At 45.4% G+C, this 22,975-nt stretch overlaps 1 protein-coding gene across 2 annotated transcripts in view; it reads right to left on the reverse strand.

Annotated features, from left to right (window-relative positions):
- The window catches only part of LOC105195667 (basic-leucine zipper transcription factor A), a 101,589-nt gene that overhangs the window by 24,851 nt on the left and 53,763 nt on the right, over window positions 1–22,975 (reverse strand). For both annotated transcript variants that reach the window (XM_039448374.1, XM_026133632.2), the window contains exon 2: window positions 5,617–5,655. Coding sequence is in view for 1 of the 2 variants with exons in the window: in XM_026133632.2 (XP_025989417.1) it covers window positions 5,617–5,655 (39 nt within the window). In the remaining variant the exon portion in view is untranslated. The remainder of the gene's footprint in view (window positions 1–5,616; window positions 5,656–22,975) is intronic.

Below are 22,975 nucleotides of genomic sequence, written 5' to 3' on the forward strand. Positions count from 1 at the left end.
CGCGAGCGTATTCTGTAAGAGTGACAGGAGAAATGTAATGAAAATCCTACAAGATCCTCTCCAAGGATTGTTGAAGCCGTCCGACGACGGAACAAAGCGAGAGAGACTTTACTGTTAGCTGGCTCTCGAGATGCGCGCGAATAGTCGTCGTATGGCCGGTCGCAGCGAGTGAGAGAGCGAGCGGGCGAGTCGAGCGACCGCGCCTGGCTGTTCCTTCGATCGGCAAGCCAAGTCATCGAGCTAGCCTAGCTAGCTAGCTAGCTAGCTAAGTGCGCTAGTCGAACCAGAGACCGTTGGGTTGGGTGTTGGTGAAAGGTGTGGCCGCATTAGCCACACGAGAAAAGGAGAATACAATATTCTAGCCATGGCGCACGATATTCACCGACGATGAGCGCCGCGTTGAGACGACGACGACGACGACGATGACGATGACGATGACGACGACGAGGAGGAGCGCAATCGTTCTCGTCCTGGTGTCTACCTTCTCTTCGTCGTCATCATCCAACGCAATATCGCGGCAGGCACACTGTAGCGGAGTAGAGAGGAGACTAAAGAAAAAGGAGAGAGAGAGAGAGAGAGAGAGACGCGGATGCGGAGACATCGGAGACTGAAAAAACGTCGGCGTACAGGTGGTCGGCAGCGAAACGATCGGAGAGTACCGCTTAATGGGATTCAACGACCTCCGTACGCCCGTTCGGTCGGCTCTAGGAGTACGCCGGCCTATATCGCTCGCCTGCCGATCCCGTCGGCACGTCAAGGCACCTCTCACGAGTCTATTTACTCCCGCATCGATCGCGCCCACGTCGCCAATATTTGGAACGGACGAATATTAACCGTGAAAATGAGAATTTCCCTGTTTGCCGGGAGAGACAAATCGTCACGTAGACGTCAATACAAAACTCGGATCATGGCTAATCGCGCCGTATCCAAATAAGCTGTACCAATGAGAGCGAACAAGAAAATTGCTCAATCCTCACTTAAATTTTAAATAGGTTTTATTTTTAATTTTTATTGTTTATTGAGCACAAGAGTAATAATTCGTGAAATGTCGAATGACGAAAGCAAGACAACATGACCCGTCGAATATTCATTAAGCCAAGGTCAATTTTGAATTCGAAAAGGAGAAAAGAATTGGGCGGAAGTGTGCAACGTTTTTCTCTGTAAATTCTATGTTGGGTAGATATCGCGTTCGTTCCAAGCGAACGATTCGCCGTTCGGCTTATTTTCTCGCTTTTTCTAAGGACGATTCGCAAGCTCGATCGCTAGGCGGGTCGCGCGAGAAATCGGCGCGATCAAAAATTCCCCGCGGACGGAAACACGATTTTTCGCGTCATAAATTCCTGCGGGAGGAGGGCGATTGAAGATCTTTGCCCGTAGCGGTACCGTCCTTGCCCGATCGCCTCGAGCAACACTGGTAACTGTTCCCGTATCCTGTCCCGACTATTTCCTAGCCGAGAGCGTCCGGTATGCTGCGCAAGCGAGCGTGCGATGTTCGAAATCGCACGCTCAAAATGGCGAGTCTCAGCATTTATTATTAGAGCCGCGCGTGTGAATGTCATTTAATATTCATAAGGCCATTTATATATTCCCTTTATATGGCATTAAAAAAAAAAACCAGATAAATTTAACTCTCTGCTGAATTTCTCTTGCTTAATAGACATCGTGAGAAACCAATTATATTTTTCAGAGAATTTTTGAGCTTAAAAAAATCTGAGCGAATCTTGGTGTGCTCTTTCAATAATTAGTAATACAATTTTACAGTTATTTAATTTGAAACGTTTCTTACTATTTTCGTACGTGTCCGAATTTAAGGTCGAGTAATTCAAGATCGAATAATCAAGATCTGGGTCTTACCAGACTCACGAAGTCTGCGGAGGGTTAAGAATGACGGCAGGAAGCGTATATCATGAAATAAGTGTTTATCGCGTATTCCAAAAAATCTAAAATGAAGAGTATTCGGAGAATCGTAAGGTAAAAATAATGAAACGTCGAAATTTTTAGCGCCAGCAACCAAAGAAGCCTCGCGTTCGTTTTGGCTATCCGCTCGTTCGGCACGTACTCGTTGTTCGACACCGTCCGAACATCATATCCGAAGTATCCACGACGGCGATCGCACGCCGCGGCTTTGAATTTACGAGTGTCAGCCGCGGCGCGCTGGGACAGCAAGATACTGGAGGGGGATGGCTGCTGACGGAGCCGGTGGCATCGGGGTCGCGGGACGCCACCGCGGTACGAAAATAAAATCCGTCTCGCCGTTGCGCGGCGAGAGAATCCGTTGATCGCGCGTGCAGCCAAGATTTCGAGTCCCGACCCGCGATGCTCCGCTATACAGATATACGCGACTTTCGTAGATATATTATCAGCACTCTTATTTAACACTTTCGATAATCACTCCCCGCAACGAGGCCCTAAAATGTTGTTCCGTATGCATTGTAAAGCTCAGCGCGCGTAGATTTCCCCTACAAACCCAAATACGATGCACTACGCACAGAAAAAAATTAGCGTATCAAATTCAAACTAATATATTATTCTACTTAACGAACTTTGTCTAGTTGATATCAAAGAAAAAATCATCTTTAAAGAATTTGTAATAATTTTGGACAAATATAACTTGTAGACATAAAAAATTTTTCAGTTTTATTAAAAGAAATATATTCTCACGTTATTCAATAATAATTTTTATTGAAAGAAAAAAATATCGGGTAAAAAATTGCAATATCTGGAAACTCTAAAAATAAGAATTTTTAATACTATTTCTATCAAAAGTATTGTAATCTTTGTGATATTGTGATAAATAATATAATATAGTATAAAAGTATAATATTATATATAGATATTTTGTCTATAAAGTTTAAAATTATCAAATTTTTCAGAATACAGAAAATTAAATTATACAGTTATATAAGCAAGAGTATAATTCCTTGCTTATACATAGAACTATATAATTGTTGAAATAAAATATATTAGTCTCAACTGATTACTAATGTTTTTTTTCTATTTTTATCATATCTTGCTTTCTCTTTACTCTTAAATTTATTTTAATGTGTGTTAAAATAATTTAAAAGCTTGTTGATTCAAATATAAGTGGCAGTCCTTCACGGATTTTTTAAGAACTTGTTTCCAAATTAAAATCAATAACACACTTTGGAAAACTCAACAATTCAACTTGATTCTGCTTTTCGATCTGCGATATGACTTAACTATACATCGGAATATACGTAAAGAATTGAGATCTGAAAAGCTTTTGCTTCAAGAAACTTGACAATGTATCAAGCACAGTGAATATGGATAACTGCGAATTTGTAAAATAATAAAATTTGACATATATGTCCTCTTCACGTAATAATAACAAGCAAACGATTGTCGCGATGAGAGAAGAGGGCCCGCGATAAACCTCGTCCGTCAAGTTTACGCCCGAAAGTCTACAAATACATCAACTCACAGGAGAGAAGTACGGGCTAAATAATTTCTGTTTTGCAAAAAGTGTAGGCACGGCCGAACAAATTTGCCTGGTGTTTTTACAGGCGCGAAAGTTTCGTGTGCGGAGCGGGAACGTGACAATTCGTCAACGAGATTTATAAATTCATCCCGACAAACACGCCGTTACCCAGCGACCAGGAAACTTTGCCCGAAATGATTATAATGCGTGTGTTCGCTAAGGACACGTATGGATAAAAACTCTGCCGTAACACGTAGAAGTCCGATAAAAATCCTGGAATCCATGGCGTGTAAGATATTAAAATTCCTGTGAAAAAAAAAAAGTCGAAACGGTGTGTGGCTCCGCTCCCTAGACTTCTTCGGCGCGACGACGCACAGCCGCGCTCAAGGCTATGTCGCAACGACGTTGGTAGCGTCATCGATATCGCCGTCCAGCTCAGCGGAGGAAGATACGAGCCAGCGGCAACAGTAACAGCGGCGGCAGTAGCGGTAAACGCAACGTGGACGATGTAGACGATGACGATGACGACGACGACGACGACGACGACGACGACGACGACGACGAGGAGGACGATGAGGACGACGAGGACCCGCTCCACCGCTGTTACTGTTATTTTTAACCCGACGCCGACGCGCCGAGTCCGTAGTCTAAAACCGCGTCTACCCTCCCGCGCCCCTCTCGTCTCCTCGTCATTCTTCCTCATCACGATTCTCTTTCTCTTTCTCTTCGGCTTCTTCCTCCTCGCCTCCTTCTTCTTCTTCTTCTTCTTCTTCTTCTTCTTAGCAGAGACGATAGGAGGGTTCGCCAGGCGCGCATATTTCGAAGCCTATTTTCAAAGTGACTTTCTATTTCCAAAGTCACAGGACGCCGGTCGGACGTTCGGGGCTTCTCGAAGACGAGAATCGAGCTTAGAAAGCGCAACAGACTCGATAAAGTTCGCTTTTCCCAAACACGTTACAGTCGTGAAGGAGACTACTCTCGAAAATAAAATATTGCCGCTGTAACACGGCGATCTAGTGTCGTTGTTCAGAAGTAATTTTAGATAACACGTTCGAGTCTATTTAACAAAAATAGACGTTACAATTCTGACTTCTATAATCATGATTTGGTTATATCGATGAAGATACTTAGTAATTTTGGAAAAAGCTGCAGCGCGTATAAAATATGCTGGCGCATATCGATTATTTTGCTTTGTGATTATCTTAGTTAATGCATCGAACAATCGACGCGATCAGTTTCTATGATCAATGGATAACGGTGCCTATGGTCGGGATTATCGCTCGCAATGTGGAGCCGAGCGAAAATGATTGCACGGTAGATGGAAATTGCGAAGAACAAGTCCTTCCAAATTGCACTTTATATTACAAGGGGAAGTGGAAATATCTCGCGGTATATTTGGAAAATTCACTACGAATCGACCTGCCTGATGTACTCTTGTTTCCGGTCATTAGCTTTCCATTTGCCGCGCACATTCAGGGCTACCGGCGTCACGCGTGATACAAAAGACAATACAATAGACGTGGTCTTTTATTGGGATGTCCCAAATCCGCTGCATCTCTTATTACCGCGTACATTTTTTTAATTTTATTCGCAAAAGCTTTTATTAATATGAATTTCAGCGCGAAACTTGTAGGTTTAATGTATGAGAAACTTGTGCATTCAATAAATACAAAATATCTGTATAGTTTTTTAAATAGTAGTTCATTTTAATTTTATAATCTTTATATTATCTTGCGTCTGAATTATAACGTATCCTGTTTAAATTGGATATTTGTCTGGTGATTGAGGATATGCTACACTGTTAAATTCATAATTATATCTAACTTGAGCCATTGTTCCTATTCAATATATCATTAATTAAATTAAAATAATAATTAATTTAATTCAAAAAATATATTTTTGATTCAATTTTAATTTATTATTTACTAGATCCCGTTTACACGAATGCTGCTTACCTTAAAACTAAACAATTTCAACCACTGAAATGGATTGATGGAACGTTTTTTTGATCATATGTTTTATATTAAAATAATAAATTTTGACAAATATAAAAGTTGAGAGAAACAAGCTGTCATTTAATTCAAAGAATTGGCTTCAATTTTAATCCTTTAAATTTAACAGTGTAGTGCTATTTTTCTACGTATCTGTGTAGTATTTACGTTACAAAATTGGCTTACCTTTAGGCCCAAAACATCTTCCCTTTCATTAGTTTTATGCTGAAAACAGAAAGAAAACAGATTGTTAATTCATTTAATCAATTTAATTTCAGGTTAATTTTTAAATGCTTTTTCATAAAAAGTTCAAGCTTAGTTAGATATAAGAAATGGATAGATTTATACAGAATGTAATTTATAATGACAAAACTAAATGGAAATAGATAACGTGTGCATCTTAAATGAGGATAAACGCGCCGTATATGCAACAAATGCGTCTATTGCTTTCTCCGCGAATGCGGTCATTGCTATTGTTATTGTTGACCGGGGGCAAACATTTTTCGAAAAATTCTCCACAATCGGAGTAAATCGTCGCTGGAAAGAATCGAAGCGGCTCGATGCGACCGCGGCTAGCGCGAAGTTAATGACGGTCGATAATGCTCGTCAAATGCCTGTTGTACCGATAGTCAGGTCCATGAGCCGAGCGCACAAAAGCGAGAAGCTAGCCGAGAAACGCTCGAGCCGTGTGTGCCCGTCGCGGGAAAATCCGTTTGAAGAGCCAGTTTTCCCGCCAGTCGAGTCAGCAACGTCGCGCGGCTCAGCGGCAAGAGGCGTCGAGGGAAAGAACGAGTCGGTCTGCTAGGCGCGAGGCGTCGGGGAGGAGGATGGCGAGGGAGGGAAAGGAGCGGAGCGGCCAAGGAGAGACGGAGAGAGGCGACGAAGAAGAAAAAGAGAGAGGAAGAGAGAGAGAGAACGAGAAAGAGGGAGAAAGAGAGAACCTCGAAACGTGACAACGCCGCGCTAATGCGTTGTAGACTCGGTTCCGTGCTGATACCCACGCTCCGAGGCCTCGCCTCGCCGCCTCACCTCGCTTCGTCTCGCCTCGCCTCAGCTCGCTTCAGCTCCGTCTTGCCTCGCCTCGCCTTGCTTCGCCTTGCCTCGCCTCGGCGGGAAGCCGCCGCGCCGCGTTGCCTCGGCGTAGAACGAAATATTTCTACTCGGCGAACTTTCTACTCGGCGCAAGAACCCGAGGGTTGCCGTGCGACCCGAGGTTTCAACCGATGCAACAGCACCGGGGTGGTGGAGATTCGCGCGCTTCCTCTTTTAATCCGTAAGGAATGCAACGTGCAGGGCGCGATGTGTCTCTTACCCCTACGTTGCATGAGATTCTAGTTTACGGTAATGGCACGAAAAAGGAAAAGAGATGCCGTTAATACTGGCATGTACCAATGCTTCATTCGCTGACATAGAGAGGATGGAGAAGATTTTGAATTAAAGGCAGAGCAATTTAATGCTGCGCCCCTACCTGCAGAGACAATTTTACAATTTCGCTAAGCGTAAAAGTCAAGCTTCGACTCCAATTACAATCGTAACGCTTTTAGACGAGGCAGCGCGGTATAAAATATTAAAGCGTAACTGAACCCTTCGTACATTATATACGGCGTGTAACATGTAGCAATGGTATATTATGTATACGCGACGCGCGCGCGCGCGCGTGTGTTCTGTGTGTGTGTGTGTGTGGTGGCGCATCGTTTGGCTTCCGACCAAATATACGCTCGATCGATCGCACCTACCGATCCGTGGCGAGCTCTCTCGCCGCCGCGCTCGCGAGAGAGCTAAACGCGGACGGAACGGATAACACGGGGGCTTTCGAAAACGCTCGGCGTTCGATCGCCCGCGCGTTGTTTTATACGTGCGGGGCTAGTGCTCGCGCACAGCCAGCAAGAGAGAGAATCGAGTGCGGCGCGCGCGCGCGCGCGCCGATCGAATTTTGCAGTTCGCCGGGACGCGCATGTCCGACGCGGCGCGACGCGGCGAGCGGCGTTTTATACGTAGAAAATATTCGCGGTTGAAATTCGAAAGGTAGCTCTAGCCCGAGCAGTTTCTTCGACCGGCGAGACGTCGGTCGGAGCAACTTTCTAGTTTAGCTGACGTGCATGTAGCGAGAAGCGTACGCGCGCCCGTGTGCGTACGTGTATGTGTGCGTGCATGTGTGTGTGTGTGCGTGTGTGTGTGTGTGTGTGTGCGCGTGGCGTGTGTACACGCGCTTACGGCTGCGCGGGAATGTGCGCGTGCATGCGGGCATACAACACACACGCGGACGTATCTCTCTCTTTCTTTTTCTCCTCTTCGTTCGCTCGCTCACTTTTATCTCTTTCTCGTTCTCTCTTGGTCTCTTTCTCTCTCCCTCTCTGTCTGCCCTTCTCCGACGCTCATGTCGAGGAAAACTGGTTTCAAGAGAATAGAGCAACTGCGCCTTACCAGCAACAGCCACGAAGAACGAAAGCTCCGAACACCCTCGCGCGCATGAGTTTAACATCGTATCCATATATGTTACCGAGCCGCGTTTAGGCGACGAAATAAGGGCATAAATCAGCGAAAACTTCGACGGGTGTCAATTCTTGCGTATATAATTGGCGGGATGAGACAAAATTCCAAATTATGCGAAAGTATGACCATTGATCATCTCGGAATCATCATAAATTCTTCGTTTATGTATTTTTCATCATTTCTAAATCCATTTTTAATGAAATTCCCTACAGGCTCAACATTAATAGAACAGGAATTGATTGATTTGTAAAACTAACATTAATATCAACATCTCTAATCTTGAAAAATAAAAATGTCACGGAATGTTATTTGGTTTAAAATGATCGAACTCGTCGACATCGCAGTAATATTAGTATTTTTTGTTCGGATCTCGATCGTAAGATGTAAGTATGTACGTCGATTATTCCTGGATGGAAAATTTTGCCGATTCCATAAGGATCTATCGGGAAGCGACTTTCCCCGTAAAGCGACTTCAGACTCTTCATCCACTCGGGCGTAGCTCGAGATACCGCGCGAGAGAGAAATGCCGATGATATTCTCCAGTGTGCAGCGCGTTATGTAAAATGCGAGTTTTGTAATGCTACAGGAGGAACAAAGTTTTCACAATTACGACACACCGAAATGGGTTTAACGCGGGCGGTGGATGACCCTGTTTCCCTCTTGCATCCCTCCACCAGTTTGTTGCTACTGCAAGGCGAATAATTCGTGGAACTTGCATCTTTCCGAGAGTAGAATCGTTATATCTATATTTCGTGATTACTCGCAAGTCGCGGGTCTTCGTCAAAGATCGTTGTCGCGGATCGAATTAAAAAAGCATGCGTGAATGATGGCCTCGAGATCTTTAATGCAGCGCGCTGCTTTATCGGCGGGGTCTCGTTACAGGTAGCGGCGAGCATCTAATCTCGCAATTTTGCCTGGTCTTTTTTCCACTCCGGCCACCCGTTTCTCTTTACCCCCGTCTCTATCTCGTTCTCCGCGCTCATTCCCTCCCTCTACATCTCCTACTTACTCGACGTATCACGTATATATTATATATATGTATACATATACGTATAAATACGTATATATACAATTTATATATAAATGCATTTTATATAAGTTATATAAAAAAGTATATTTTATATATATAATATATAAAATGTATATATTATATGTACACATATATACAGTGACGTGCGCGAGACTCCCTCCGCAATATACGTATCCTCGTCTGACTTCGGGATAGTTTTACCCTCGCGAGTGGGCAACGGGTTGATTGCACTGGCGGCTCCGCATTTGCCGGCTATCTTCCTCCAGCACGCGCTCTCTCGCTCGCCGCTCTGTTCTCGCTCGCTCCGTTCATCACCCACTCCCCTCTCGATATCACGTTGCCGTTTCTCTCGCTTCCACCCACCGTCGAGCCCATCACTCGCTCTTTTCTCTCTCTCTCTCTCTCTCTCTCTCTCTGTCTCTCGCTTTCCCATTCCCTCTCTTTCTTTCTCATTCCGCTCTTTCTCCCACCGACTTGTGCGACCAACTCGCTTCCCTCTCTCTCTCGCGCGCGCTTCGTCCTTTTTCTCTGTCGGTCGTCCTTTCGGTCTCTCTATTTCTGTCACCGTCTCCCTCTCCACCCCCCTCCCTCCCCCTTTCTCGTTCCCTCGTTCTCTCGCGTTGCCTGACGAGCGCGAGCGAAGGGATGGAGAACGAATAGGGGTTTCCGTGGTAACGCCCCATGCACGAGTAATGCCTTCTCTCCTTGTTCGACCACGCTGTCGGCGTCCTTCTTCCGCTATCGCGCTCCCTCCCGTTCACCGCCGCCGCTCCGCGGCCGTCGCTCGCTCGCTCGCCAGCAGCGAACACAGTGCGCGCACCGCGTTGTTTCTCTCCTTGCCGCGCGTTCCCCCTCGTTCGCCCACGCTCCCCACTACGAGCGCTTCTGCGTACAGGCTGCTCCATACACTATCGTCGAAAGCTTTTGCCGAGAGTCGGATGAGCGGACGAGCGAACGGAATTCTCTCCTCTGAACCGAAATTACGCGATCGCAGTGGCGAAAAGCGTCAGTCCGAAAACTGGCGGTTCATCGTCAAGTCGAATGTAAATTATATCTATCCGCGTGAAAATGAAATAAAATGGAGATCTACCCGCTCGATCCATCGATCACTGTCACACGCTCGCGATGTACGAAAACGGGAAATTGGCGATTGCTGGAAATTCAAAATTGTTTGAAAAATTAACGCTAGATAACTTAGCTGTTGTTTATAAGGAAAGTGGTAACGTTTCCTGAATCGAACCGTAGAATGCTCCGCGCCTAGTTTCCATCTAGCGTATAGATTTTCTCCATCTCGTCCGAGGAGGAGTACAGTTAGGAGAAGTTTAGTCTTATGGTTTTTTGAAAAATGCACTTTTTTGAAATTGCCGTAGCGAGGAGAGATAGGTCGGCGAGAGACTATACGGAGGCGTGGAGAAGCAGGAGGAAGGGATATATAGTTGGAGGCGGAGGTGGGACGAGAGGATGGGGAAGTGCGCGGTGGTAAATGCGCAGGTGTATGGGAAAAGTCGCTTACGCCCGTAGTAGAACCGGGGCAAAACGAATCCCGTTGAAGAGCAGCTATGGAAAATTTGCAAATTCGTGCCGGCGCGATGATGAACGTCTACCTAGCGAAAATAATTTCGCGTGCGGCGCAAAAACACGAAAAGAGAGAGAGAGAGAGAGAGAGAGGGAAGGAGAGAGGGACGTACTTATTATGTGAAAAGTAACTGATTTCGAAATGCCGCGTTTCACCCCGCGGCCTTAGGTTTAGGGGTACATTAAACCTGACCTTTCATATCAGCGTTATATCAAAAGCGCACGTGATATTTTCTTGGAATTCTAATGAACGCGTTATTACTGAAACGTTATTTTCCTCTTCGAACGTACACGCGCAAAGGTAGACCAGTGTGTTCCATTTCGCGTTGGCGGTTATTTTAAGGGAACGTTAGAAATAAATTCTGTACTGCGGCTAGTAATATTACGTTAAAAGTTTTCATACGATTCCACCATGATATAGCGCCCAAAATTTAATCAACGTTATTGAACGTCATTTCGTTTAATATATATAAGCATAAAAATGAACTATGACTCATTAATGTCTGAAATTTTGTTACGTAACAACGTCGTCGCAACAACGTAAAGGCAGAACGTGATGTTTTTATTCTTTTATTCTTCTATTCTTACAATATTAAGAAAATAACAAGGCACGTGTTATACATTTTTCCGGATCAACGTTAATGAAATTATCGTTCGCGAAAACTACGTGCAAGTACGAAAGCGATCTCAGTCTACTGGTATCCGTATAACATTAATGTTTTGTATCTGTCACATTAGACAATCATCAAGTGTAAAAGAATTTTCGTGAGTATCGCTATCGGCAATTACTCATGAAAGAATAAACTATCAGATGGATACACCTTCTTGATCGTCAGCACACTTCTCATCCCCCGCGGGAATATTTAGGCAAGGAAGACCGGTGATCCTCGTCTGGAGGGTCCGGCGTAACGTAACGCGGCTATCCAACGGGTAATTATTATTACCGGTTCGAGGTTCGTGTCGGCAATTAGAGACGGCCACCTCTAGCTACCGCGGAGACCAACAACAGTAAGCGCCATTAAGCAAATAACCGCGGGATTGTTACTCGTTAGTTGGCAGTTGCAGCCGACTGTAGGCATTCTCTCTCTCTCTCTCTCTCTCTCTCTCTCTCCCTTGCGTAACCCCTTCGTCACTCCCTTGTATCCTTTCTCCCTGCCCCCTCGACATTCACCCCCGCAATCACGCTTCTTTATTTTTTTCACTCACGTACACGCATCCTTCTTCATCTCTTCTCCTTGCCTCTATCTCTTTCCATTTCATCCTTGCGTGTAAACGAGAGAGAGTTGATGATACGTTCACCGTTGACACGCGGGGGGGAAAAAAAAAATAAAGCGAGCTTTCGGAATAACGAGTTACATGACGCGCTCGCGTATGCAGAGATCGCGAGCTTATTCTCGCGGTTACGCTTCCGTGTTGTTCTTTGGCTCGGCACACACTCGAGAGTTTTGTCCCCCGAGAGAGCGACAGTTACGAGTTAGCGGACACATGAATGCGAGTAATTATTGATGGGTATTCGGCCGAGAGAGAACTTTATTCTGCGGCAACAACTTTTAACAGTGGACGTTGTCAGTGGACGCATACTCGGTAAAGACCGAGGTCAGTAAATGTTCCTTTAAAAGTCAACGCTTCTGAGAGCGCGGTAGATGATTATCAACGAATATTAAATTTTATTCTTCGAGAATCACTTTCAGAAGAAAAAGTCATTGACGTCATAGAGATTTAATTCTAGAAGTACCGACGTTTTTTTTACTCTCTAAAAGGATCAAGCGAATAAATTACTATGAAACTGAAGAATGTGATTAAAAATCAAATATTTCATAAAAAAAAACACGATTACCAAAAAGTCAAGGAATTTCAGAATGTTCTTTTAAATTCAAGAAATATAAAAGTAATCTAAAAAATGGAAACAGTCAATAATGACCGCTTGGTACTCATAGCGTTAATAAGATCTGAATAGTTGAATACAGAATATGCAGTTCCGGAAATATGACTGCTCGGAGCAAAATTTTCATGTCTACACCCTAATTAAGGGAAGCCCCAATTTCGAAGGATTATTTCCTTTCCGCTAGTTCTCTCGAACTAACTCGGCGCACGTATTTATCGCTGAGGGAACATCGTCGAGTCGAACTATGTGGATCGTATTAAGCCGTGGGCCAAGTCGGAACCAATGAACGGGCGAAGGTTTTGTCAGACGACGGCGTGCACTTGCTCAAATATATGACTATCTCTGTTGCCTGATGAAGAAGGCGCTGCTACGCCGTGTTCCGTTTCGCGGAGAACTGGAAACGTCGAACGCTCGTCTGGCACCTTTCTCGGGACTAACACTTCAATTTCTCGCGTCTACGCTTACATTTCCGAGATCGAGTTAATGCAATCGCAATCGTTTGGATAAGGACGCGCAGACTTTACGTGCGACCATCGCGACCATTATGACCATTACGATTCCATTATGCGTAAACAAAACAGTTGTACGTACAACGTGAATAAAACGCATCGTTGTATGTCTTAGAATAAAACTTGGTTAAAAATAATTATACGACAATGACAACTACTACGATGAATTCCTATTCGTTGAGATAGTTTGTAGAATGTTCGGAAAGAGATTTGTAACAATTTTTTTATTACATTAATCGATACAATAATAAGTGACGGGAATCGGTACCATGTGCGATGCACGTCGAAAGTTCGGAGTGGAAATTATTGCTAGGGAGAATTTACGTTCGCTCGGTGAGCGAATGTTTAAACTGAAATTTAATTCAACTAAAATATACTAGAAACAATCTAAAAGGTAACGATGTTATTAGAATCTGTTCAGTCGCGTAGTTACATTATTTTAACCAAGTAATATTATAAATACAATGGTCGAGGGAAGAACTCTAAAGTTTGGTACGTTCTTCGTTATATTTTAGACAAAGTTTACATCTGGACCGCGATCTCTTTTTTTTTCCACATAAAACGTAATTTACTCGTTGTCTGTCGTGCAGCATTCGCTGTTCGAAATCTAAGAATGGAAAATGTCGCTGAATAATTATGTCCGCGGGCAAATGGATCGCCATTCGAGTTTACGCGCGTTCGATGACCGAACGAAAATGTCGCTAAATGAAAATTGACGTAACGCGCGCGCGAGAGAGGCGAAATCGTCGCTGTCGCCATCGTCGAAACGAAGCGCGGCCGATCGTCTCTCTCTCCGAGAAGCTGCGCGCGTTACGTGTGTCGCCGCTCGGAAAGAGCCCCGAAATTCGGCGGGGCGTCGGTAATGGCATAAACTGTATACCTCGTGTTCAGCGACTTCTCTCGCGCGCGCGATATATCCAGCTCATTCTGAGATACAGCTGTGTACGGGAGAGAGAGCCGCGGGTATACGAGCACCGCGCGTATATACGGCCACGTCCATGTACGTAGATGTACATAACGATACGTACCTATATACGTGCCATAGTTTAGCGTGGCGTGTATAAGGGTTAGGGGCGTGGTGGTGGTAGTGGTAGTGATAGTAACGATGGTGGTGGTAGTAGCACCGCGGTGTGTGTGTGTGTGTGTGCGAGCGCGATGCCGGGTGCGGGGATAAACGGGGAGTGAGAGGGTGAGATGAAGCGAGGCGGTCGGAGTTGGGGGTGGGAGGGGAGGCCGAGGGGTGGCGGTAGGTGACACGGGGGAATGACGGGGCTGAGGGTGGGCAGGGTGGATCGGGGGATGGCGGCCGTTCGATAGCGAGCGCACGTGGCCGCGCTTCCCGGAGCCGCCGTAGTGGCGCCAACGTCCTATTAACCCTCCACCCGGCCGATCCGCGTTCGCGAGCGCGCACCTACGCGCGGCCACGCACACAGACACCGTTCGCCACCCTCGCGCTCGCGATACGCCCTACCACCGCCGCCACATGGCCGCAGGACCACCACCGGTCGAGAATTTCCAGCGTCGATTCGCGCAGGCGCCTAACTTACTTAAAGGACACTGACTCCTCCGCGCCGTAGCGCCCTGATGGGATCCTCTCTCTTTCTTTCCCTTTTTTTGCGCTCTCCTTCTATCTCTCCCTCCTCCCCCCTCCCCTCCCTCCCTCTCTCACTCTTTTGCCCTCGCTCCACCTCGATACTTTTCGGAGGAGGTCGTTGAAAATAACGGCTGGCGTTCGCGCGCGCGAGAGAGAGGCGATATATTAAAACTTCGCTGGTCCGCGCGCAATCAATTTTCGTTAGCGCGAATATCTAAAATCCATGGATACTCGTGTACTCGGGCGATAGACACGGGCGATCGAGATCTTTTATTATGGAATACTTTCGTGATTCAAGAGAATCTTATTATGACCAAATAATAGGCAAAGCGAAATAATATATTATAGAAACAACCCTTTTGACCGGGCAATGCTATTTTCATGGTAATATATGTTGAGCAAAATACGAAATGCGTATATATTCTTTTCCATCCTCAAAATTTCCGAGAGGCACTTAACGCCGATGCTCTTTTGTGAACTGATACATCCTCTATAACGATCCCAATGATAGGGCCTCCACCGATTGCCGCACCAAGTTCAGCGATACGATCTTCTTGGACGGCATACGGGGTTAGATAAATGGCCGCGATCGGATTATCCGCGATCGTGCGAGGTAACGCTCACGCGATTGAATCGTCATCGCGACCATGGAATAAAAAAAGGGGGTGGGTGAGGCGACACCCGAGTAACGCGGCTCGACGAGTGGTCAAAACTAAACTAAAGCTTATCTCCGATGCTATCAGCTAATAGCCTCGGATTTTTTTTCACGGGAGAATATCTATTCGCAGCACGGCACGCCGAAGGAGAATGATTACTGATACATTTTTAGAATAATTATATTTGTAACGTGCTCAACAATTATTTGTCAAAGCCGTTTGTTAATTCATTGCAGTATCTCGTCAGTCTGCTGTCAATAGCTTTTCGAGGAAATACGTATTAATATTCGCCGTTTCCGGTACTCGGTACCGTCGGTCGTCCAAATTTAAATACCCTAGACCGAGGTACACGCTCTAAATCCGCCCAAACATACCGTTTACATTCGTTGTAGACCACGTTACATTGCCGTCATTGAAAATTGTGTGCTTACCGGATGACGCATCTCTAAAATAAGCCGGGACTGCGTAATAGAAAAAAAAAGAAGCGCGATCTACGCGCGAGCCTCGCGGCTATAGCTTGTATCCTGCTTAACGTAACCTATCCTGTTTGACGAACGTACAATCCGCGACGCAAATTGTAATTCTGGCGCCAGAACTCGTTGCTCTATTTGTAATTGGTGCGTTTTCTCGGGAGAAGAGAGAATTAGGTGAAGAGTCTCTATATATACGTATATATAATAAGAACTTGATTAGAGGAGCAAAGAGGGAAAGAAATTTCTGGATTTTTTTCCAAGAGCCTTTCTAAATAAAATTTCATTTTTATTATATTATTTATCCCAAACAGTACATTCAACAAACTTATATTCATACGAGTCGTATAATAAAATTTTAGACATGATTCAGATGACTTACATATCTAACAGATGTCACAAAGATGTTTAAAAGGTGACTTAAAGAAGATGCCTTTATGATGTCTTTTAGACAAGCGTGTTATCTAGGAATACAATCCTCAAATGAACTTTTTTTCCAAAAACTTGGAGAACAGAATTAAAAAAAAAAAAAAAAAAAAAAAAACACATAAACGCGCGGTTTGTACGTTAGTCAGTATAACTAGAAATAGGTCGCTTATTTTTCTATCGAATCTGCTAAACAGACAGAAATTTCAATTGCAGAGGGGAGGGGAGTGGGGAAGAGGAATCAGCAACAGTTTGAGAAGTTGACTATCGTTTCGACGATTGAACTTTCGTTGGGATGAGATGGGGAATCGTCCCGTTCTAATTCGAAGCGGAATTCTTCGGCGACCCCGAGTATAAAATTATACTCGAACGGGGAATGGCGATCTCCAGTTGCGATCGACGAACGGCGACGGCGGTGGCGGCGGCGGCAGCGGCAGCGGCGACGACCTAGCCTCGCGATACCCAAGCTCTCCCGCAGGATCAATGCGGACTATCAACCCTCGGCGCTATCGAGCGAGCGAGCGGAGCCGCGACGGTGACGGCGTAGCGCGTCGATCGCGCCAAAGTGTTATACCCCGTTCACGAGGACGACGGTGGCGGCGGCGGTGCGCGTCAACGCGCCGAGAAATCGCGCGATTGTTCGCAAGCGTTTGCGCCGGCGATGTTAGACACAATGTTGCCAAACGTTAACGTCGACCGCAGTCGGTCGATGAAACGCGAAATGTAGAGAAATCCGCCGACGTTAGGGAAAACGTAAAAAATTCTAGTTGCTTTAGAATAAAACGGTGAACTCGTAATATACTGGAGCTCACTTCTCTCTCCTCTTTCTTCACTTTTGCTAAAAAAAGAAAAATTATCTACGCTCGAACGTTATTCGAACGTAGCGTTTTATGTCATAAATATTTACTGGCCGAAGAGAAGTTCGATTGCGTAATTGCCTTTTACTCGACTGAAAGCTCCTGCGCGCCAAGATATCGCTTCTGGTACCGTCGCCTTCCCGGGCGTTACGTCGGCACGCGATAATTCGATATTATCGAAGCATCGATACGCTGTTTTCGATATACATATATCTTTTGCGCGGATATCTCACTTCCTTCAATCTATCTGGCCAATATCAAAGACCTTCGGTACCGCACCTGTGCCGGTATTGATGCCAAAACGTACTTGGCACTGAAAGAAATATTAAAATGAGCAAAAATACTCTGAATAATATCGATCCCGACAGAATATCCGGCAGCGAGATACGCATACGGTATATACCGGCGCGCGGGCAAAAAAAAAACGCGGTAGAAGGAAGCCACGAGTCGGCGCGATTAAGTTGACGAAGAAATATGTACACGCGTGTGCGCGCGGAAAGGGGGGAAGGAAGGCCGTCGCGAAGAAGCGCGCACGCCGCAAAAACACGTTGCTTGCGTGAGCGACGCGGCACGGCCGCGAGGCGAGGCGGGACGAGGCGAGGCGAGACGGAGCGAGACAAGGAGAGGTAAGGCAAGACAAGACGAGGCGAGGCGCTTTCGCGCGAGCGAGGACATAGCCGCGCGTGACGTCGGCGCGACGCGGCACAGTATGTGTGTATGTGTATGAACGCGAAGGTGTATCGCGGCGTGCTGCCACCTGCACGAGAGCGCGCGACTCACCGCACGTGGTTGGCCTTTCGCACGCAATAAAACGCGAGTCGCGTGCGTTGCGAAGGGCCTGGCGCGGCGACTCGCATCCCCCGACTTGGGTCGCCCTCGCTGTAGAATGGAATAACGTAAAAAAAAAGAAAAGGATGATATACACGCTCTGCATACGTATTTTGCTTGCGAAACAAAGTTTCAGGGGTACTTTTCCGACGTGATGGTATTGAAAAGCTACTAGACCTTTGCAATCGGAGTCTGGCCGTGGAAGGTCAGATTTTGTCAAAAGAGAGGATATACATTTGCGCTGGTTAGAACGAGAAAGAGCTATGTCTTTCTCTTCTATCTTTTTCTTATCTCTTTCTCTCTCCGGGAGTTGACAAAGCATGGAACATTCAAAATTGACTGTCTTATAGCCAGACTCTGATTCGAGTGTGTAGGAGCTACTAAGCATACTGAAAACATCTAAAATAAATTTGATATTAATAATATTTTGGAAATAATTTACAGATTTTATGTACAACATGTACATCCGATAAATTAAGTTTAATATTATCTGATATACAGAAATTTTTCGACTTCTCAAGATGAGACGAGTACGACTTATATACATATATATATATATATATATATATATATATATATATATATATTCGTTGAATTCTGGATATCTAAAATCTAAATTTTATTCATGTCTGCGAGAGTCGCTTTTAAACGAACGAAAAAAAGGATCGCTCAAATAACGAGTAATTGGAAGGAAACAGCATTCTCGCGCAACGCTGTTCTCGCAGCAGGTGAAAGAGAGCTGGCGAGGCCCATTCGCCGGCGCGGATCATCGTCTCGCGCGAGGACCATCTCGCAAGGGTACTTATTGCTGAATGAGAGTGCCGATATCTGCCTCGCGTCCGCGGAGTGGCCGCTTTTTACCGTCGTCGTCGCGCGCACGTTGCCGACTCCCGTTTGCATACGATAAGCACTCGTCGTTTCCCCCACTACGTTCCCCCGCGCGTTTAGACGCGCTTGCTATCTCCAAAGGGAGTCCGCCTGTATGCACTTGGCAAAAGAGCGGTGCCACCTGTGTGTAGGCGCGTGAATTTATAGCTCGTGGGAATGTCGCGAAGGGAGAAAGGGAGGAGCGGGCCGCGAGAAAAAGACAGGAGATAGGTGGCCGGGGGGACAGGGCAGGGCAGGGATAGGCGCGGGGGAGACGAGGGGCGCGAGGGATGACCCGAACCACGTGGCGATCTATTTGTCACGCGAGAGCGGTCACTCCTATCGCGTTAAGTTTGGTTAGGCAATCGATGGATCTTGGCCGCGCGACTCGAACCGGCGCCTTTCGCGAGACTGAAATACTAGCCGCGCGAATGGCAGCGCGAAAGATGATATTTCGCGGATTGGACGAGTATTTCGCATACGTGCCGAAAAATCGGAGACTGTGAACTCAGCGAGATCTCGGCCCGTCGGTTTAGAAGAGTTATGCGAAAACAATTTGGATCGGATACTCTTACCGTTCTAGACAAAGTTACGCGTTACGTATCCCGCTACACTGTAAAATCGGGGCCTCGAATTAAATTTCTCTAAATTGGAATTCGTTAAAAATTGATCGACGATAAGAAAAATACCCTCTTTAAGATCCATTCGCCAAAGTTCGTTAGCATGAACTCTTAACACTAAATAAATCTATAATTAGATCTCGACTAAAATTGCGCTAAGAGAAGATCGATCCTGATTTCGTAAGAAGACTATCCTTTTTCTCTCCCGGTTTTCTCTATCCACCCGAACACTCGAGCACTCGCGTATACTCTCGAGAGCTCGCATGATGCCTAGTACAACCACCGAGCATACACGGTACCATGTTGCTCTCTTGGTGGCCTTGAAGTAAGTATCATCGCATACTAAGGCTCAAGGTAAAGGAGGTAGGGGGCATAGGCCTGAGAGATCGGTTATCGGAGTCACACCCTCGTATCCTTCTCTTTCTATCTGTCTAGCAGCCTTTCCCGTCGTCTTTCCTGCTTCATTCTATTTCTACGTTCCGTCTTTTTGCCACCCCCGGTGCTCTACCGCCCCCGCTACCCTATCCTTTTCCTTCAATCTCCCTCCCTTTCTATAGCTCGTTTTTCCTCCGCTCTCCCCACTGCGCTGGCCTCTTTCCCGTGTATATACATTATATATCTCTATATATATATATATATATATATGTATGTATGTATATACTATATATACATATATATATCACTATCCTGCCGCATCCTCCTCTCGCTCCCACCACGCCAGCTCGTTTGATTCCGGTTCGATGGAATGCTATACGATCTTAGGAAGCGAAGGGAGGACAGAGATGCCGACGGAGAAGCGAGAAGGGAGAATAGGGGAAGACGACGAGAGAGAGGGAGAGAAAGAGAGAGAGAGAGAGAGGGAGGAAGAGAGAGGAAAAGAGGGAAAGAGAGAGCGTGGCAGAAGAGAAGTAGAGGGAGGGAAGAGAGACGGAGTCGACGGAGGAAAGGCGAGAGGGGAAGACGGAGGGAGTGACGAGCAAAACAAGGTGGGGGAAAGGAGAGTAAGAGTGGGGGTGTTGGAGGAGAGGACGAGGGATTGCGTACATGTACCTTCGGTACTCTAGGCGCACACGGTTGATATACATACAACGTTGATCGTTAAAAGAGGATTTCCATTACCGGGTCAGTGCCGGACGGAGGAACGACGAGGAGAGCGCTCTGACCGTCGCTGTCTCCGCTCGCGCAATCGCGAGTTAGCGATTAACCGGGATACGCCGGTCGTCAAAAGCGCCCGAAATTGCCGCGAGCGCCTCTCCGCACAGCCCTTTGCATATAGATGTAAAAATCATCTAATATTTAAGATGATGAAAACCCTGTTAAACGTATCGCGCACGAACGATAATTGTAACGTAACTCGTCGTGTTAGATTCTTTTTTATGTCGCAACTTCATTTTACGTACTCGCTCGTACGGTCACAAATTTGCAGCGTAAAGGTCACGACGTCAAACTATTTCAGACTCGAAAGCTTAAATGTATTACGTGTCTGCCGCTTGACTAGCTCTAAATCACATTGTTTTGAGTCGTCCTGAACTGACAGCATAATCCTGTCTTAAAGGGGGTATTTCTGTCAATAGGTAGTCATCGACGCTCGTTGTGTGAACGATTTACAGGATTTGTGTACGGCTTACGAACTAGATATACTCGATCGCATCGCCGGGCGCTAATAATAAACGTACGAATCGATATTGTTACTGAGTATCCGTCTGGGATTTGCTTTAACAATGTTTTTGCCAAATAACAAACTTGAAATAATTTTCAAGAGTATCTGCTTCTCTTCCATATTTATTCACAAATAAATGTAGTTATAAGCGATATATTTTTACTAAAAATACGACGATGAAACATTTCGCAAACATTTTAAACAAGTATATACTATTGTGAATTTTGTCTATCTCGTGACAAAATCTGACAACGATCTTGCGATTATTCTTTATGTTTTTTTTGCGAGGTAGCTATAAATTGTAAGCTTTTTATTATTTTTGCTTTTCGATTCATTATGCATCGGTCATTTTACCGGTATAGTTGCATGAACTTCCGCAAAAACGACACGCAAGAGATGGTTATAGCAGGATATAGCGTTATCTATAAAATATAAATATATGTGTGCGTGTGTGTATGTATATACATACATACATACATATATATATATATAAATAAAATACACACACATATATAGATATATGTATGTGTATATAGAGACACATCATATGTATATATGAAATATCTGTACAATATAACATAAATATTCATCGCTCAATAAAAACATCGGTGAAAAAAACAATATTTTAATCAATTATACTAGAGATATTTAAAAAACCGTTGAAAATACAAGGCTAAACCTTCAATAAAACGTCAAACTAGGCGCACTAATTTCTTTCATCGCATACCGAAATTAGATCAACGAGACGAGACACCGCTAAAATAATTCCGTTCCGTTCAGATTCCCTAAAGCTGCGAATCCCATTAATGATTAACGAAAGTGTGATTCTCTCAAGTCGTCGAATATAGCGCAGCCAGTTACAGTGACGGAAACTGATCCGGTGACACATTGGCCGAACTCCGAGTCAAACGTCTCACTGAGGCGATGAGGAAACATCGGGAGCCACCGTGCGCGCGTTGCCGACGTGTCACGGCACGACACAGTGCTCCAACTAGTGCTCGTAAGTGTCCGTGACACTCGTCGTCGGAAGCAGCCACCTCGCGCGCGGGAGAATACACGCATATCCGTGAGGGTATAGGCGCCACGCGGCCCGACGCACGGCGCGGCGCGGCGCGGTGCGGTACGGAGAGGAGCGGCGCGGCTACGGCTCCTTCAAACGGCGCTATCCACGTGGTTCCTAAACGCCCCTCCCTTCGTGTTTACGATCCCTTCTACGGCCCGCCCGCCCGCCGCTCGCCGCACCGTCGCATACCCAGCCCCTCTTTTTACCGATAGGGAAGGTAAACAGCCGTCGAGTGTCACCTGTTATTACTCGTACGCAAATAGGCTTTCATTCATGGTCAACCGTCGTGCACGCGCGTACGCGCGCCGCGCTCTAATCCGGAAACGTTTGCGTTACGAGCAATACTACGCGGCGCCTCAGGTGTGCCTCCTCTTCTTCCTGATACGGAGTCTTGTAACTTTTTTTACCTACTTTTATTCGCGGAACCTACGTCGTAACGCTCGGAATATACGTGTCGCATTTCTCCTTATGCGTCTGATAGAAAAATAATCTTTTACTAAAATCGTTTACTTTATTTAGACTTATTTGAATATATTTCACGTAGTTACTCATCCCATTTTAATTTCCGTAATAACAATTCTCCACGTTATGATACAAATTACGTTATTTCATTATGCATTTATCTGCATTACTTTTAACTCGTATTCTCGGATGAGCAATAAAAGACTAACGTAAACAAAAATTTAAATCCAATATTATATTTACCGTTTAATTTTTATGCGTTAAAACATAAAAAAAATAATAGAAATATTAAGAAAAGTACATGTATGGAAACATAGTACAAACGGTACTAATGAAAGTATCGCATATTCATAATACTTTCATAGCGATATTAATCGGATGTGACAGAATATACTCTTCAATTTTCTGCCATGTGGGTCTCGGGTCATTTCGAATGAGACAGATGCACGTGCGACGGACGCGAATCTCCGCGCGAACCTCGCCGGCATCCGAACCGAAACCGACTGAGCCGCGGAATAGAAGCAGCGGCGGCGACTACACGACGACAACA

The sequence above is a fragment of the Solenopsis invicta genome, chromosome 4 (assembly GCF_016802725.1).
Source record: "Solenopsis invicta isolate M01_SB chromosome 4, UNIL_Sinv_3.0, whole genome shotgun sequence".
In the NCBI taxonomy this organism is placed as follows: domain Eukaryota; kingdom Metazoa; phylum Arthropoda; class Insecta; order Hymenoptera; family Formicidae; genus Solenopsis; species Solenopsis invicta.